Raw genomic sequence first — 17,850 nt, 5'->3', positions numbered from 1 at the left:
CTTGGGTAAGCCCGAAAGACACCCGATTATTGACAAGATAACGGGTGGTCAACAGGGTATCCTGCATCAACGCAGGGTGCAGGGCTGTTCGGTCCCAGGGGTCTGAACACCCAGCCATCAGCAGCTGCACGGGTGAAGGCCTGCTCAGGTCTCGGACCAACAGCTGGGGGCCGCACCAACCGGCGGACAAGTTCTGTTCTGGCTGCATGATGTTTGACAAAAATATGACGGAGTTGCAAATACTTCTAAGTTAGGAGATTCAGGGAGTTCCCCGGTGGCCCAGTGGTTAGGGTTCCAGGCTTTCACTGCCTTGGCTTGGGTTCAATCCCTGGTTGTGATACTGGGATCCTGGAAGCCATTTGGCACACCCAAGGGAAAAAAAATTGGAGATTTACTTAAAAAGAGGCCGAAGAGCTGGTGTTGAGGGGCTGTGTGTGTGCAGGGCCATCTCTGTGCTGCTCCCCTCAAGAAGCCCTGGTTCGTCCCCACCGGGCCTCTCCCGCCCAGGCCTGTCTGGGTCTCGGGGACATGGGGCTTGAGTCCCAGCGTCCCATGGAGTCTGTGTCACATCCTGGCTTCTCAAGGAGTTGTTCTCAAAACCATTCACTGCAACCTACCCAGCTGGGTCACCCAGGTTGGTTCTCCGACAGAAAGATTGGCCAGGGAACACTGCAAAGCTCTAGGTGAAGTCTGGCCTTGGAAGGAATCAAAGAGAAGCAAGGGCCCATTTCAAGGAAATGTGCTGACTGCAAACCTTCTGGGGCAGGGAAGGGGTGGGGATAACGACTGGGGTCACGCCGTGCGTCTGAAATGAGCCCTGGGATCACATTCCGGCTCCAAGGCTAGAACGCCGAGTAATCTTCCAAATACCTTTAGCAAGAAGCTCGGACACAGGGTATCATTACTTATAAAACTGAGAGGCTGGATACAACCTACATGCTCAGAAGAGGGCATGGTGAGCGTTTCCTCACTGAAGAAGTAAAAGCAGGAACTCAAGCCGGTATTACGGGCACCCATGCTCACAGCACCTTTATTCACGGCAGCCCAAAGGCAGAGGCAACTCAAGTGTCGCTGACGATGAGCGGATAAAGGAAATGTGGTCCATCCACACAGTGGAGTATTACTCAGCCTCAGAGAGGAAGGGAACTCTGACGCCGGCTACAACAGAGGATGAACCCTGAGGACTTCATGCTCAGTGGAACGAGTCAGTGACAAAAAGACACATCCTGGCTGATTCCACATGTCTGAGGTCCCAAGAGCCCCCAGATGCACACAGACAGAAAGGAGAGGCTGGTTACCAGGCTGGGGCGCGGGGGGTGGACGGGGCGTGGGTTACTGGGGACAGCTTTGGTTCGGGCAGATGCAGAGGTCCTGGAGATGACGGTGGTCAGGGCTGCACATGAATGGGGAAGCCCTTACGGCCAGTGGCTGGACACACTACAACAGTAACCTTTATGTTATGTGTATTTTACCACAGTAAAAAAAAAAGGAGGGAGGTGAGGGAGCCACAGGACACCTACTAGAAAGCCTTGAAAATGCCTCCTGAAGGTGAGGCTCTGAAGCCGCGTGCTCAGCATGGAGACAAGTCGCTGCAACGTCTGGGGAAGGAATCGTCCCCAAACGCTAACAGATGGTGACGTCTCTGTGATAGACGATTTCTCCTTCTTCTCCCCATTTCCCAACTATTCCATAATGAGGTTTAATAGCTTTAATGACAAACAGAATTATTTAAGAATAACCATTGCAAAATGGGAGATAAAAACTTTGCAATTAGGCCGATATGCAAAAACTCAAAACAAAGAAATGCAACACGTAATAAAAAGACAGCTCCCTGTCACACCCCCATCCCTGCCCCCCCCCCAAAAAAAAAACAGGCAAAGGAGAGACGAAAGGGTCCTTCCCAATAGACATGTAAGTAAACACCCGGCAATCATCTGGATGGGAGCTCAACCCCAGAGAGAATCAAGTCCATGCAGATTTTGCACGGAGGCACCACTTTTAACCTCTCCTCTCAGGAAGATGGAAAAGGCCGGCAGACTGTAGGAACGGCTGCTGGCACGTGCCAGTTGTGGGAATGTTGACTGGAATTCCACGTGCTCCCTGGCCCAGCAAGCTGGCCTCAGGAGCACTTCACAGAAACACTAGAAATAAAAAGTTCAACTGCAGGGGTTTTTTGGGGGGGAGAAAAGGAAAATGCAGAACTATATGTAATGCATGACTTTTCTGTTTTAAAAAAATGTGTGGATATCGAAAGAAATCTGGGAAGACATACCTCGTGACTAGCTGTTACTTTTGAGAAGCATGAGAGGCCACGGGTGGGGAGATGGTACTTTTCACTTTATTAAATCTGTGTTATTATTGCAAGCTGCCACTTGTGTTATGCAGAAAATAAAGAATCATTATCACACCTTTTCTTTGCTCACTTTGTTTCTGGTCGGTCTCTCTCTCTCAGGGGTTCTCCCCTTAAGATGTGCCTGGAGAACTCCTCTTCACCCCTCAAAACCCCAGCCAAGGATCCTAGAGGATCTTCCCAGAAGCCTTCCTGACTGCCCCCTCCCCCCAGCCCCTCGGGGTTCCCAGTCCCTGAGCAATGGCGCTGCCCGGCTGTGGGGCAGACAGCACTGCCTCTCCCTTGCTCTGCGGCCTTGAGCAGTGACTGAGTCCCTCTGAATCCTCAGTAAAGGCAGACTGCACCTTGCAGGGCTGCTGAAAGGGCAATATAAGGAAGGCGAAGGGTCCTCCGCCCTTGGAAAGCCCACCCAAGCAGGAGACGGCCTTCTGGGGCCATTTCCGCTCAGGGGGCTTCGGATGGAGCCCCACGGCTTGTCTCCACCCCTGGAAGCCCACGTGCTTGGGGACCGCTTTGTTTTCGCTTCCTCAGGGCACCCACGGCTGGTGTGGATGGGAGCGCTAAGGGGACGGCCCTGGGCCGTTCAGCAAGTGCTTTCTGCATGTCCCCCCGGCTTGCCCCAGGATGATCCTCCTATATGGCTGGGGACACTGGGGACTGCTCCCCGGGAGGGGCCGGCAGGGTGGCTCCCACTGGCATGCAGAGAGGACTTGGGGGGCCCAGCCGAGCTGCTTCCTTCCAGCCATCTGGCCCCCTAGCCCCTCACCCCAGCCCTGACTGTAGGGCTCCCGGGGGGACCCTGGGGAGATGCCGGCTTCTTCCTTCTCCCCACCCCTCCCTCCAGGTGTAGCTGTGCTGATCTGGGGGAGGCCGTGATCCAGGCATGGAGCGGATGCTGCGGGAGGCCCCCATCCGCAGGAGCAGATGCGGGGAGAGGTCCCCTGTCCTCAGGAGCAGGCAGGCAGATGTACAGACGCACATCAGCCCACGCCACCACCCAGCACTGCCCAGCCCCGCCCACACGGACGGGCAGCACCCAGGCAGACCCTCCATCACTCCCTGCCCCCTGCTCGGGCCCTGCCCCGTCTCTTCTGCCACGGGGATCGCGTGCAACCTTTTCATTTCAATGGTGAACACCCAGAGAGCTACCCACACGACACCTCCAACCCACTCTGGGATCCCTGCCTGGAGAATCCAGTGCACAGAGGAGCCTGGCAGGCTACTGTCCACGGGCTTGCGAAGAGGCAGACATGACTGAGGTGACCGAGCACGCGCCCCACTCAGCACTGGTTTTCCATCCAGTGTAAGAAACTGCTGCCAACTCAGAAGCTCAAAGGCACACGCCTGTCTGTCCCACCGTCTGTGGCCCAGGAGCGCAGGGGCGGGGCGGCTCAGGGCTTCACGTGGCTGCAGACGAGGCGTCACCAGGGCCGGCTTCCCAGCAGAGGCTGGACCGCGGAGACACCCGATTGGCTGCCAAGCTCCTCGCCTTCCCTGCAGCGGCTCCTTCTAAGTCGGCAACAGACAAGACTCTGACGGACGGACCCACTGGACGGAGCGCATATAAAGCCCCAGAGTCCCAGAACGACACCCCCTTAAGTCAGAGCCTCTTCTCGGGGAGTGGGAGGAGCCTATAACTGCAATTACTGAGCCAAGGGACTCCCCCGCCCCAGACGCCCCCGTCTGTGGGCTAAGGCCAAGGAGTTCCCAAACTTGTCCCAAGCTAACATCCCCACCACCGGTTCTGGGAACTTCACATCTGCGCCACCACATAGTACATTTTGCGTACACTGCATTTATACTCCGTTGCTGGGTATGAAACAGTCTCTCACTGTGGAGAGAGCTTTCTGGAACCTGCAACTGATCAAGTCCCTCCCCGACTCTGATTCAAACCTTCCCCAGGGCTCCCCGGCCCATAACACACTCACACCCTCGGGCCGGGCACCTGCGGCCCAGGTCTCTGCAGCCTCCGTACCCTCAGGCCTGGCAACTCCTTGATGTTTTGAGGTTCTGACTTTATTAATTAGGAAGTAAATAACCAAACAGGTCACCTGTATGCTTTTAAACGTCCATATGAATGAAACGGATGCCTCTGGTCCATCAGTTCAGTTCAGTCGCTCAGTCGTGTCCAACTCTTCATGACTCTATGGACTGCAGCACGCCAGGCCTCCCTGTCCATAGCTAACTCCCAGAGCTTACTCAAATGCCTGTCCATTGAGTCAGTGATGCCATCCAACCATCTCATCCTCTGTCGTCCCCTTCTCCTCCTGCCCCCAATCTTTCCCAGCATCAGGGTCTTTTCCACCAAGTCAGTTTTTCGCATCGGGTGGCCAAAGTATTGCAGCTGTAGCTTCAGCATCAGTCCTTCCAATGAACACCCAGGACTGATTTCCTTTAGGATTGACAGGTTGGATCTCCTTGCAGTCCAAGAGATTCCCAAGAGTCTTCTCCAACACCATAGTTCAAAAGCATCAATTCTTCTGCGCTCAGCTTTCCTTATAGTCCAACTCTCACATCCATACATGACTACTGGAAAAACCACAGCTTTGACTATATGGACCTTTGTTGGCAAAGTAATGTCTCTGCTTTTTAATATGCTGTCTAGGTTGGTCATAGCTTTTCTTCCAAGGAGCAAGAGTCTTAATTTCATGGCTGCAGTCACCATCTGCAGTGATTTTGGAGCCCAGAAAATAAAGTCTGTCACTGTTTCCATTGTTTCCCCATCTATTTGCCATGAAGTGATGGGACCAGATGCCATGATCTTAGTTTTCTGAATGTTGAGCTTTAAGCCAACTTTTTCACTCTCCTCTTTCACTTTCATCAAGAGGCTCTTTAGTTCTTCTTCACTTTCTGCCATAAGGGTGGTGTCATCTGCATATCTGAGGTTATTGATATTTCTCCTGGCAATCTTGATTCCAGTTTGTGCTTCATCCAGCCTGGCATTTCTCATGATGTACTCTGCATATAAGTTAAATAAGCAGGGTGACAATATACAACTTGATGTACTCCTTTCCCAATTTGGAATCAGTCCATTGTTTCATGTCCAGTTCTAACTGTTGCTTCCTGACCTGCATACAGATTTCTCAGGAGGCAGGTCAGGTGGTCTGATATTCCCATCTCTTTCAGAATTTTCCACAGTTTGTTGTGATCCACACAGTCAAAGGGTTGGCCCCCCTTCAAAGCTGGTCGTGTCTTTGTCTTCCCCAGAGCCTGAGGCATGCTGTGTAGGGTGAAGGAGAGGGAGGTGACTCGGCTGAATCAACTCCTTAGGGGACATCGTGCCTGATCCCCAGGCACAGCAGTGCTTCCGGCCTCGTGGGGGGGCTTGTGTGTGCTTATGTACACGTGTGTGTTCCCATGCACACGTGTGCACTGGCGCCTGGGGCCTGCCTGAGCATGCGTGTGCAGGGTGTGTGCCCTGTTGGCTGCCCTGTCAGGAGGAGAAGCTGTCTTTCTGTTTTTTCTTCATAGCACCTCTCACTACCCGACACATGAAACCTTCACTCGCTACCAGTTTCTCACATCTTCCACACTAGAGTCACCTCCACAAAGACAAGACTCCATCGAGTGCATTCACTGGCATATACACCTACAGCACCCAGAGACACCTACACCGCACAGGTGTGATGGGAGCTCAAGAAATGTGTGAGAAGGATGGTGGATGGGTGGGTGAGTAGGTACATAAATGAATGGGAGGATGGATAGGTAGATAGGTGGATAAGTGGGTGGATGAGTGAATAGGTAGATGGATAAGTAGATGGATGGGTGGGTAGGTGGATGGATAGGTGGGTAGGTGGGTGGATGGATGGATAGATGGGTGAGTGGGCAGCTGGACAGATGGGTGGATGAATGAATGGGAGGATGGGGGAGTAGATGGATGGATGGGCAGATGCGTGGATGGATTTGTGGGTGGGAGGATGGGTAGGCAGATTGGATGGATGGGAGGATGGATAACTGGGTAGGTGATGGATAGATGGAGGGATGGACTGATTGACAGATGGATGGGTAGGTGGGTGGGCAGGTGAGAGAGTAGATGGATGGATGATGGATGGGAGGATGAATACATTGGTGGGTGATGGATAGATGGAGGGATGAGTGGGAGGATGGATGGATAAGTGGGTGGGTGGGAGGATGGGGGAATAGGAGGATGGATGGTGGGTGGGTGGGTGGATGCAGAGGAGGATGAGTAGATGAGTGGGTGGGTGGGTGGGTGGATGGTGTGAATGTGGGCATGTGCATGCAGGCTTCAGGCTTCTTTGTTCTTTGCTTTTCCCAAAAAGACCTAGGAAATCACACAACTTGGAAGGTGCAGAGACCCATGGGTACTGGGGGAGCTTCTGGGGGTCGGATTCTCCTGGATGCCTGGAGCCAGCTGTGGGAACTGGGGTCAGAGCCCCTCCCAGGGCTGCTGCAGGGGGGGTGGGGAGGGGAGGGCGGCTGCCCTGGAGGCTGGCACACGTTGGAACTTGGGGGGTGGTCCCACATGTGACACCTTCTCTCAGGCTGTAACCACCCACTGGAGGCTGGAGCTGAGCCTGGAGACCACGCGGCCCACCCCAGGGTGTAACCTGGGTGGGGATGAGGGTGAGGACGCAGAGACACGGTGGGCACGTGTCAGCGGCAGGACGCTCCCCTGGAGGTCCAGGGGAAGGCTGGCAGGTCCGAGCCTCAAATGTGCGAAGGCCGTCCTGGGGTGTCTGGGGGGACAGGCCGCCTGCCCTCGCCTGCTCGGTGGCCCCGCTCCCAGCCCACCAGCCTGTACATCCCTCCACCACTTGCCCAGTATTCCTCGGACCGCCCGTCCACCCCCTGCCTTCACCCATCTGTCCTGTCCTTCCATCCATCCACCCTGACCTTGCCCGTCACCCACACTTCCGTCGTTAACCTACGGTGGCCGGCTCCTCCGCCGTCCGAAGCCATCCTCGCAGCAACCCGATGGGGAAGATGCTGTTTCTGCCCCGTTTGACGGAGGAGACCGAGGCGGAGAGGTGCAGTGACCGCCCTGAGAACGCGCAGCGAGCAGATGGCAGCACCGTCTGAGCTGACGGGCCAAGCGCTCAGCTTCCCCGTCCGTCCGTGCGTCCACTCCTGCCGCTGTCCGTCACTCGGTCCCTGCACTCACCGGTCCGCGCCCACCCAGCGGCCCATCCGACGCTGTGACCCATCCATCCTGGAGGTAATGCACTTAGCGCCCCGGGGCCCGGAGGGGAGACAAGGCCTGAGCTGCCCATCTGGCTGGGCGGGGAGGCGGGGGGGCCGCCCCAGGCCGGGCGGGGCTGCACGGGGCTGGGGGGAGTTAACCGAGTGACTGCCAGGATCATCTAATTAGGGACGCTAGTGATAAGCAGATAGGATCGGGGGTGATTAGAATCCTTTTAAAAAGCCACTCCATTAATTACGGAGACAGAGAGGGGCCTCTGGCCGCTGAGAATACCAACTGGCTGCCTGGTCGCCCCCCCGCAGCGCGCCCTGGGGCCGCTGTGTGACCTTGGGTGCGCCCGGCCCTCTCTGGGTGTCTCCCGGGCAGGGGGTTGGACTCTGCCGGCCAGCGCCTGGTCACCCCAGGGCCTCTTTCTCTGGGCTGGGGCATAGGGTGGGCCTGAGACCAGGGAGGCCAGGGGCTCCCCAGAGCAGGAAGCCCTGCACAGAGAAGCCTCGCCACCCACGGGTGGTCGAGGCAGACAGCAGGGTGGTGGATGGCCGGCCAGCGTCGGCTCAGCCCGGAGCCTCAGCGGGTCTGCGGAGGGGCCCGGGCCCGCCGCTCCTGTCGTCTCTGCAGACATTTCCGGCTCCTGTGCCTCAGAGGATGCCAGTCCAAGCTGGCAGAAGTGGAGCCCCCTGCAGAGAAGGAAGTGGACCCCTCTGCATGCGGCCTTCCTCACGGGCGCTCCCCCTGGTCCCTGGCCGCCCTCCATCCTTGGGCCTGCGGCTGCAGGGAGCCTGGCCTCTCCGGCCCCGTGCCTCCTGCGGTGTGCTCTGCTCCCCATGGCCTCCGCCCGTCCCCCAGCTCTGGGGGCCTCAGGCCAGCCCAGAACCAGGGGGAGAGCAGGGCAGGGAGCCCGCTGAGGGGCTCGGGCAGCATCAGTGGTCAGATGAGGTTCCTCCGCGGGAGGCCAGTGGAGGCTGAGGGAGCCCCAGGCAGGGCGGGGAGAGGCGGGATGCCCCGGGGTTTCACCACCCTGGGTCCAACGTCCGACCTCGCTGTGACCGCCCCACACTGTGCTGACCGTGCTGTTACGGGGCCGAGGCTCCCACCAAGTTCACACCCCTGTTATCATCGTCAGGGCGACAGGCCAGCACGCGCGCCTGCTCCTCCCTCCACACCCGCACGACGGACACCACCCCCGCACGGGGGTCGTCACCCCACACCCCACCAGCGCCGCCGCCGCCGCCTCTGACGTCGCCCCAAGCATCATCAGCATCATTACTGCGGGCACTGTGCCCGTCGACACCAGCATCCCGGCCTCAGCAAGCAGCAGTCACCGCGGCCACCGTTCCTGCTCCGTGACCATGCCCTTCTCACCACCCCACCTGCGTCGCCCCCGTTTCCATGGCCACCACCCCCTTCACCTGAGCCACTCCATGGGGTAGGCGGTTACTGACCATGTAACAGGCATGAAGACGTGGCACCCGAGTTCACAGCCACCGGCCGACCTGGGGCAGAGAGACCAGAGAAGCAAGTCTCTGATGATCATGGTCTGCGGCTCCAAAGCAGCAGCTCTCGAGGGTCACTGGCAGCTGCTCAAGCCCCGGGACAATCTGGCGAGCGTGCCCTGAGCACCTCAGCCCACTGCCCTGAGGTACGGCCTCCGGGAGGGTCACCCAAAGCTGCTGCAAACCTCCGGGCTGCCCTCTGCCTGCTCCTGCCTCTTTCTCCCCCACACCTCGGGCCCCTGCAGATTCCAGCTGTAAGAGGCTCTCCAGGGTGCGATGGAGGCCACGGAGGAGCGCGGCGGTCCCTGCGTGAGTGCGGCCGGTGGGATTGCGGTCTGCAAGGGCTGTCACCGTCGCCCTTGGTGCTCCTGCTCAGCGCCGCTCCCCCCCGCGTGCCCCCATCCCCGCCAGCACCCCGACTATTCCTGCCACAGGTCGCCATCACCATCACCACCCCCAGCAGGAGCGAGGCCGGCCTCCCCGCCACGAGCCCGGCCATCTCATCCACCGCGGTGCACCGCCCTCCGCCCTCCGCCCGGAACGCGCCTCTCAGGGTGCTGTTGGAGACACGCTGCCCTTTCTGAACGACGGCCACTCCCCACTCGGCTGGAAACGGCCCTGCCTGCGTGCCGTGGGCAAGAGTGACATTTGTGACATCCCAGCAGGGGCTGTGGGAGGGCCCCCAGTGTCTGCCAGCTCTCGGAGTCGCCTCCCCCCACCCCGAGACCCCTCGGTCTGGGCTCCAGGACGAGACCGTGTGTCTTGCAGCCGCAGCAGCTGTCCCGGGGGTGCTGACGAGTAAAGCGGGTTTCCGCCACCAGGAGCCTCCTGTGGGCACGTTCGCGCAGCCCCCGCAGACAAGCCTGCCGAGAACAGGCTCCCACTGCAGCCACAGACCCCGAGCGTCCCACCTACGGAACTGCCTGCACCCGCGTCCGGGCGTGTGGGTGGGTGGGCTGGGGACGCGCGGTGAGCCGTCCTCTGGGCAAGGGGTGTGAGGAGACAGTGCTTGTCACTCCGGGGTCCCACGTCTGCTTTCGGTCCCCGCCAGCATTTGGGGTTGGTTAGAACATGCTGTCCCCGTGAGGTGCTTGGAGCCCAGCACCCGTGAGCATCAAGGGAAAAGGAGCCATGGGGGGGGGGCAGGAAGGGGTGCAGAGCAGCAACGGGCGCGGGGAGACGCTGCCCACTAGCTCTCGGCAGGGCCGCTGCCTCCCTGGCGGGGGGTGCCTCCGTCTCACCTGGAGGGGGCGAGGGGCACGGGAACCCGGGTGTGAACATGCTTGTTAATGCTGCTTCTGGACGCACCCAGCGTCAGAACAAGAACAAAAACCAGAGGAACGCCCCCGGGTTCCTTACTCCCCGCAAAGCGCCGCAGACAGCACTGGGCCGGAGGCCGCCCTCCCTCAGAGTGGGCGGGGGCTGCTGCCAGCCCCGGGGCAGGCCCTGCTGTGTTCTCTGCGCCCCCCCAATCCCGCTTTGCTCTCAGTGCATCTGTCTTTCCCAGGGACTCCTGTCATGGATTTTGGACCTGCCCAGGTAATGCAGGGTGATCTCTAATTGTATACGGAGCGACCCTTTTCCCCAACAGTAATAGGAGCACGTTCACAGGTTCTGCAGTTGGCATAGGGGCCACTGTTCAACCCACCGTGCTCACTGACCTACACTTCTTACCAGCCCTGCCTTTCCCACCGGCCCTGAGCGGAATGTCCGTCCAGGGTGCTGCCCACCACGGCTCAGCACCTCCCTCTCTCACCCACCTGCTGTGTGACCTTGAGTCTGATGCCACAAATCTCTGGGCCTCATTCATTCAAGGAACGTGTATTGTCAGCCAAGTGCGGTCCTAGACGCTGACACACCCCTACCTCTGCGAGGCTCATCTCAGGATCTGCGGGGACCACGGGGCGCCAGCAGAAGGAACTCCGCCCCGGACACCACCCAAGCCGATCCCCCACCTTGGCGCCTCACTCGCCGACCACCCAGCCTCTGGGCTCGGTCTGCTCACCCCAGGGATCCTCCCTCCCCTCCCTGACCCCCAGCGCGGACCCCCAGGGCCCACCTCCGGAGGCTGGTCCTGTCTCAGCCCCGCGGCTCCAAGAGCCTGAGCTCCGAGTGTGGACCCCCAGGCGTGGCCTCCTGCGCAGGGCCGGCCGTGTACCAGGCCCCAGACTCCACGGGCTGGGCTCTGCCCCGCCCAGGCCCGATGTCACAAAGGGCCGGGCGGCTCTGCAGGGGGCCTTGTGGACGAGGGGGGCCCCCCCAACGGCACTGCCCTCCCCTCCCCCCGCCCCTCTAGCGGAGGCGTCCACCCGTCCCCGGCGCTGGTACTATGAAAGGGTAGTCGGCCGGGCAGAGCCGCCCAGGAGCCCCAGAGTCCAGCCAGGCCCCCGCCGAGCGACCCGCACTGCCACTGGCGCCCCCAGCCACCGGCCACCCGGGCCCCGGGCCCGCGTCTCCCCGCCCCCGCACCCCGGCCTTCGGCATGGCTAACTACTACGAAGTGCTGGGGGTGCAGGCCAGCGCCTCCCCGGAGGACATCAAGAAGGCCTACCGCAAGCTGGCCCTGCGCTGGCACCCCGACAAGAACCCCGACAACAAGGAGGAGGCCGAGAAGAAGTTCAAGCAGGTGTCCGAGGCCTACGAGGTTCTGTCCGACTCCAAGAAGCGCTCGTTGTATGACCACGCGGGCTGCGACGGCTGGCGGCCGGGCGGGGCCGGCTGCCCGCGCGGCGGCCCCTTCGGCGGCGGCGGCTACACCTTCCGCAATCCGGAGGACATCTTCCGCGAGTTCTTCGGCGGCCTGGACCCGTTCTCCTTCGACTTCTGGGACGCGCCCTTCGGCAGCGAGCGCGGGGCCCGGGGCCACCGGCTTGGCGGGGCCTTCTCTGCCGGCTTCGGCGAGTTCCCCGCCTTCATGGAGGCCTTCTCGGCCTTTGACAGCCTGGGCCGCGGGGGCGCCGGCCGGACCACCTTCTCGTCCACGTCCTTCGGCGGCTCCGGCTCGGGCGGCTCCGGCTTCAAATCGGTGATGTCGTTCACCGAGATTGTCAACGGCCACAAGGTCACCACCAAGCGCATCGTGGAGAACAGGCAGGAGCGCGTGGAGGTGGAGGAGGACGGGCAGCTCAAGTCGGTGACCATCAACGGCAAGACGCAGCTCAAACGCGTGGACAGCAAGTAGGCGCCGCCCGCGCCCGCCGCCCGGCGGTGCTCAATAAACATGCCAAGTGAGCCTGCGGGCGCGGTGGCTCGCTTGGGGGACCGGGGGCGGGGGGGGCGGGGCGGGGCGCGGACGGCCGGGGCCCACCCGCGAGGCCTGGGGACGTGTCAGGCGTCCGGCGCAGGCTGACCTCGCCAGGGCGCCACGCGGGCGCCCGGCTGGCACCTCCTGCGTCTGCGTGCGTGCGGGTCCGTATTCGTGCGCGTCCGTGCCTGTGCGTGCGCGCGAGTCCGTGCGCGCCTGTCCGTGTCCGTGCCCGTGCGTGCCTGTGCGTGCGTGCCCGCGTCCGTGCGCATGTGTCGTCGGCGTCGTGGGGGCCGTGAGGGTCGCTACGGCCGCCCGCCTACCCAGTCCACGGCTTGGGGCTGCTAACACCAAGGGCGTCCGCCGCCGGCCCGCGGGGCGCTGCCCGGCTTCAGCATGAAGATGTCAGGCCTCGCCCTCCCCACGAGATCCCAGCAGCCCGGCCGCTGTCCCCCCTTCCCCGCCACAGGGCAGCACCCCAAGATCCCTAGGGGCCCGTGAGTCCCCTCGGGTGCTCCAGGGCCCTGGGTAGGGGCACACAGCAGGTGACCTGCTGTCCCTCCAGGCTCAGGCCTCCTGGGTCCGGCCCCGCGGAGCCCCGGGGACGGCCCGGCAGCTGGAGGCCCCCTAACCGCGTTAGCCGAGGGGCAGCAGAGCCCCGTGGCACACAGAGGGTCGCGCCGCGGCTCCCAGCCCCGCCGCCGGACTGACTTCATCCAAGCCCCCGCGACAGCATCAACCACCTGACCTCTGCCCCCGCGGACCTGCTAACTTCACCAATTACCGCCGAGCGCGGTTGCGTCAAGTGGGCCTGCTTAGCCCCGACAGCTGCCCGGCAAATCCAATTACTGGCCAGCAGCCCACCGGCGGGCGCAGGGTCCCAGGGCTGGGTGGTCGCGAGGCACGGGCGTTCACAGACACCCCAAGGACCTCACCTTGGTGTCTCCCCCCGACTCACAGGCCGGTCGTAGCAGTCCCCTGTTCCAGTACCTCTGAGTGCGTGGAGCCTGGCTACACATCCTCAGCCCCTCTCTGCATCCTTGTCTCTGCCCTTAGCCCCATCTGACAGACGGCGGAGCTGAAGGCCTGCGGAAGTGGGGCAGAGAGGGGCCTGGGAGGAGTGTTATGGGCACGGCACAGCCCGTGCAAAGGTCCTGAGGCAGGAGATGGTGAGGCCCCCGTTCAGAATGCAGCCCCCACACTCAGCGCCTGCACGGGCCCCCGTCTGCTCGTGGCTCACGCTCACTGCCTCCCCTGGGGCCACGTGTGCTCGTGGCTCACCCAGACAGTGCCCCAGCCTCCTCCCTTCATCCCACTCTCATCCCCGCAGCCCAAAGGGTCTTGTGAAAACTTGAGAGGTTCGTGAGACACTCAAAGGAAAAGTCAAGCCCTCGGGGTGTCCACTGAGGCCCCCACGACCTCCGTGGCCCCCCGGTACACTCTGTGCTCCAGCCCCAGTGGTCTCCTCCAGCTGCACACTCGCCGGGGGGACTCCTGCCTCGAGACCTCGGCGCGGGCCGTGCCGTGCTGGGAACCCTCCTCCTGGGGCCGCGTCTCCCCACCGCCCTGGTCCCCACTCACCCCACCGTCCCCTCCCTGCAGACCCCTTTCCTGAAGTGGGACTTTTGCACAGACGGACCCGGTTCCTGAAACACCCCTCTCTACCCAAGCTTCTCCTGCCACCACACCCTCGAGGAGACCTCACACCCCCTCTTCCACACGCCGCTCCTGGGTCCCCCCGTCCCTCCAGGCCCCCGACTGTCCCCTAGTGCCGGATGGACATGACGGCATCCCAGCATTGCCCCTCGGGCACCAGGTTCAGTGATGCTGGAGCCTTTACGAGTGAGGGCAGCAAAGCCCTGGGGAGGCACGCACTGCAGCTCACAGGGCAGGTCTGCAGTCTCCGACCACGTGTAGTCTGAGGCCACCTGGGACCCTGATGGCCTGGGGTCTCCCCCAGGGCTCTGGTTTCTCCATGGATGGGAACGGGCCATGTTCTCAGCCCTACTGAGCACCCCCAGGGCTCCTCCTGTACCCTCTCTCCAAAGACTCTCACTGACCCCCAAAACAGGGATGGCCACTTGCCCCCATTTTACAGATGGGGAAACTGAGGCTCGGAGGCCAAGAGACGTGGACGAGGTCACCCATCCACACTGGAAGCCTGTCTACCCTCCTCCTGCTCCTCTCGCCCTGCGCCCAGGCCTGGGGTGGGGTGGGTGCGGACCGGGCAGCCTCCTGCCTGCCCCCCTCCTCTGGCCAGTCGATGTTATCGCAGCTGATTTAATTTCAAAGACGGATTGAGCTGTGGCGGGAGGGAGAGCAGCTAATCGCAGCCGCCATCTGCCCCGTTGTCATGGGGATGGGCTCCCAGCAATTGCGTAGGGGCTGGACCCAGATAAGGGCACTGCAGTGGGCGGGAGGGGGCTCCATGGGCAGGCAGGGGCGGGCAGGACGGGGGGGGGGGAAGGGGGAACCCAGAGACCCTCGAGGGGCAGGGCCTTGGAGCTGGGGGAGAAGCTCGAGGGTGCCCAGGCAGGAGAGCCTGGGAGAGATGAGGTGGTATGGGGGGACTGATGCCCAGCGCGGCTCGGGGTAGGCCTGGTGGGCAACAGTGGTGACAGACCGCCCCGTCCAGGGCCCGGCTGATCCGAACTCCAGCCCTAGCGTGGCCCCCACTGCAGCCCTCTCTGCCACCCCCCCGGGAAGTGCCGGGGTGTGTTCAGACCTCTCCAGTCTGCCCCCTTTGCTACAAAAGGGCCACAGAGCCCAGGATCCCTCCCTGGCCAGGCAGGGGTCCAAGCTAGGTGCAGAGTAGCGGCCAGAGCCCTTGGTCTGGCCTCTAGGACAGTTGCATCATCATGACTCCTGACGTCAGGGATAGCCTCCTCCTGCGGCTGGGGGTGAGGGGCTGCTGAGCACCTACTGGGCGCCTGTCAGCTGCACCGCACCCCCGCCTCCCGACCTCCCTGCGCTCTCACAGCCCAGGAAGGAGCCCCATGGCAGCTTCGTCAACAGACGCCGGCCCGCTTTCCCTGGGTCTGGGCCTTGGGCGGCGCGGGGACAAGCTGCGGGGCTCTGCTGCCTGCCCGCGCGCCATTCCGGCGGAGACCCGGCCTCAGTCGGACCTGCCCCCCACCCGCACAGTCAAGGCCCAGCCCGTCCTCTCCTCGGCTTCTGCCCCTCGGCAGGGACCCCTCCCTGGGAACCTGCTGTGTTGGGGGAGCCCTGGCCCCCGCTCCCCGTGCGGACCTCCTGCAGGCCCTCCCGTGCTGGGCGCCTCTCCATCAGGACTCCAGGTCTGGATGCCCCCGGCGGCCACCAGGCAAGTCCTGAGGACCCTGGGGGGCACCGTGGGGCCTGGGAGCCCGAGCGCCTGCCTGGGGCAGCCCTGCCCGCCAACCACACCACGCTGTCACCCCCCTCAAAGCAGGAACCTGCACCACCAGCCACTTGGGCCCCCAGGCGCCGTGGTTATGCCTGCGGTCACCCGAGCCGCCGGTCAGGAAACCCCTGGGGTCGTGGGGTTCCGGGGTGGCAGCAGGGATATGTACCAGCTACTTTCCGCTGCAGACGCTGGGCCGCCCCGGGCCACCCCAGACCTGCAACACGCCTGCCGCCCCTCCCCGCCGGCATGCCTCTGGCCCAGCCGCGCCCACGCCAAGCGTGTCCTTCCAGCCGTCCTCCTGCGGCCCCAGTTTCTCCTTCCTTGGGATCCCAGGAACCAGCCAGTCGCAGGTTGCTGGGTCTCTCCCCCTCAACGTTCAAGAGGCCAGCTCCTCTAAGGCAGGGCTGGTTCCTGCTCCATGTCCAGTGTACCCAGCGCGGTGGTGACTGCAGGGCCGAGCACATTTTCCCTGCGGCTGGAGGAGACAGGGTGGGTATACCGGGGCCCCCGTGGCTCCAGGAGGGGAGGGGCGGGCCGCCTGGGCCCCTTCCCCGAGCTGCGAGATCCTCCGTGCCTGCCTTGCCCCTGTGGCCCTGGAGCCCAGATCTCCCATCCAGCCCCTTTCCGAAAGCAGAGCAAGGGTGTTAATTGCAAGAGACTGATTCCCATACTTGTTTTAAATTGATATTTAATTAAAAAGTTAATTATTAATTAGGCTTATTGGTTGCCTGCCAGTTGCTGGCTGGGCAAGGCTGGCTGGCAACATCACCTGGCCTGTGAGCGTCTGTGTGTCTCCATGAGCCCGGCCAGCATCAGCTCAGCCACAAATCCCACTGCTGGGTCTCCTCCTGGAGGGCCGGCTGGCTCAGGAACCTGGGTGCTGCCCGACCCAGGGCTATGGGCTGGCCCTGCCCGCTGTCCAACTCCATCCTGGGCTGCAGCCCGGACCCACGGAAGCTGCTCGCGCCTCGTGCCGGACGTGGATGTGACGTCTCCCTCCCCAGGCCTGCCCCGTGCCGGGCCCCTGCCAAGCGCTGGTCCCTCTGGCCTCCTGCTGCCCACCCAGACCTCCAAGGGTCACCCAGAGTCCTTGCATCATAGCTCTGCTTCCTGCAGGCTCCGCAGCTCTGAGCCCCCTGCCCTGGGCTCAGCCTCGCAAGCCCGCTCTTCCTGGGAGAGGCGAGGGAGGTGTGGGGTGAGTGCTCCCTGCAGGAGGCATGCGCCCAGGCCCAGAGGCGGCGGCTCCTGCTGAAGGGAGAGCAGCTGTAGGGAGGCCTGGGTCGCCTCCGAGGGCCTGGTCCACTCTGAGATGGGACGGCGGTGAGGCAGGGGGAGCCAGGGGGTCACCGGGGGTTGTTGAGTGTGACACGCGTGACAGGCGGCCGTGAGCTCGGGTTCAGTAGAAAGGTCAGGAGCGGGGTGAGCGATGCCCTCGCCACCACCAGAGACTTGCTGCACTCACTGAGGGAGGACGGGTTTGCACAACCGCTACGCCATGGGCAGGGTGCCGCGTCATGTCAACTCTGACGAGCGGAGATCATTCCCGCCTGTGAGTGGACTGCAGGCTAGAGGGAGCGAGGCTTTGACCGGTCATCACGGGAACTGAGACTGGGGGGGGTGGGCACAGGGGACAGACAGGACGCGGAGACCTGGGTTCATTTGCCCCGGACGTGAAAGTGAGAAAAGGCTGCCCCAGGGCAGACAGGGGTGCGGGTGTGTGCACTGGGCAGAGTGCCCGTGTATGCCATGCGCCCGCCAGCTGTGGTGCCGTGGAGACCGTCCCACAGACCCGTCTGATGGCCTAGCTCGCCCTTGCCCAAGAGCTGCTCTGGCCCAGCATGCGGACGCCTGCGGGGCCTGCTGGGCACCTGTGTGCAGACTTGCCCGGCGGGCTGAGGGCTGCACCCCTTCTCATTCCTGGGGGACGGTCCTCGGCACACCCCTCGAGGTTTCTCAGCTGGCCTCCCCGGGGTCCGCAGCTCACTGACCGTGGAGGAGCAGCACCTCCTCCAGCTCACTTTCCCCCTTGCCTGGCCTGGTCTCCCACCCCAGGCTCCCCCTGTTCCCCAGGACCACTTCCCAAGACTCCGTCCTGCACGCAAAACCCATTTCCCAGGCAGATCCGAGGGCCGCCTTGCCCAAGACCCGTGCTGAGCTGAGGGAAGCCCTGTCCTGGGGACTAAGGGCTCCTCGCCCTGAAGTGTGGGGACCACAGCT

The 17,850-nt window shown here is 62.4% G+C and overlaps 1 protein-coding gene and 1 long non-coding RNA gene across 2 annotated transcripts; one reads left to right on the top strand and one right to left on the bottom strand.

The window, feature by feature from the left end:
- Positions 1 to 7,614: 7,614 nt before the first annotated feature.
- LOC110129899 (uncharacterized) lies at positions 7,615 to 11,148 on the bottom strand. The gene is made up of 3 exons (XR_002311654.2): positions 11,064 to 11,148; positions 8,954 to 9,004; positions 7,615 to 8,188 (listed from the first exon to the last, which is right to left on the bottom strand). It is a non-coding gene; the product is annotated as an uncharacterized lncRNA (long non-coding RNA).
- A 297-nt stretch (positions 11,149 to 11,445) lies between these two features.
- On the top strand, positions 11,446 to 12,240 carry DNAJB8 (DnaJ heat shock protein family (Hsp40) member B8). Its single transcript, XM_020881589.2, has one exon. The coding sequence runs from the start codon at positions 11,487 to 11,489 to the stop codon at positions 12,183 to 12,185; it is 699 nt and encodes a 232-aa protein (XP_020737248.1). The 5' UTR covers positions 11,446 to 11,486; the 3' UTR covers positions 12,186 to 12,240.
- The last annotated feature ends 5,610 nt before the right edge of the window (positions 12,241 to 17,850 follow it).

Source organism: Odocoileus virginianus, unplaced genomic scaffold (assembly GCF_023699985.2).
Source record: "Odocoileus virginianus isolate 20LAN1187 ecotype Illinois unplaced genomic scaffold, Ovbor_1.2 Unplaced_Contig_3, whole genome shotgun sequence".
NCBI classification, from domain to species: domain Eukaryota; kingdom Metazoa; phylum Chordata; class Mammalia; order Artiodactyla; family Cervidae; genus Odocoileus; species Odocoileus virginianus.
Note: the sequence above shows the minus strand (reverse complement) of the source record. Positions and strands in the feature narration are given on the sequence as shown.

Excerpts from the sequence above, each read along its gene's own strand:
- DNAJB8 (XM_020881589.2), top strand. The coding sequence starts at position 11,487 with ATGGCTAACTACTACGAAGTGCTGGGGGTGCAGGCCAGCGCCTCCCCG.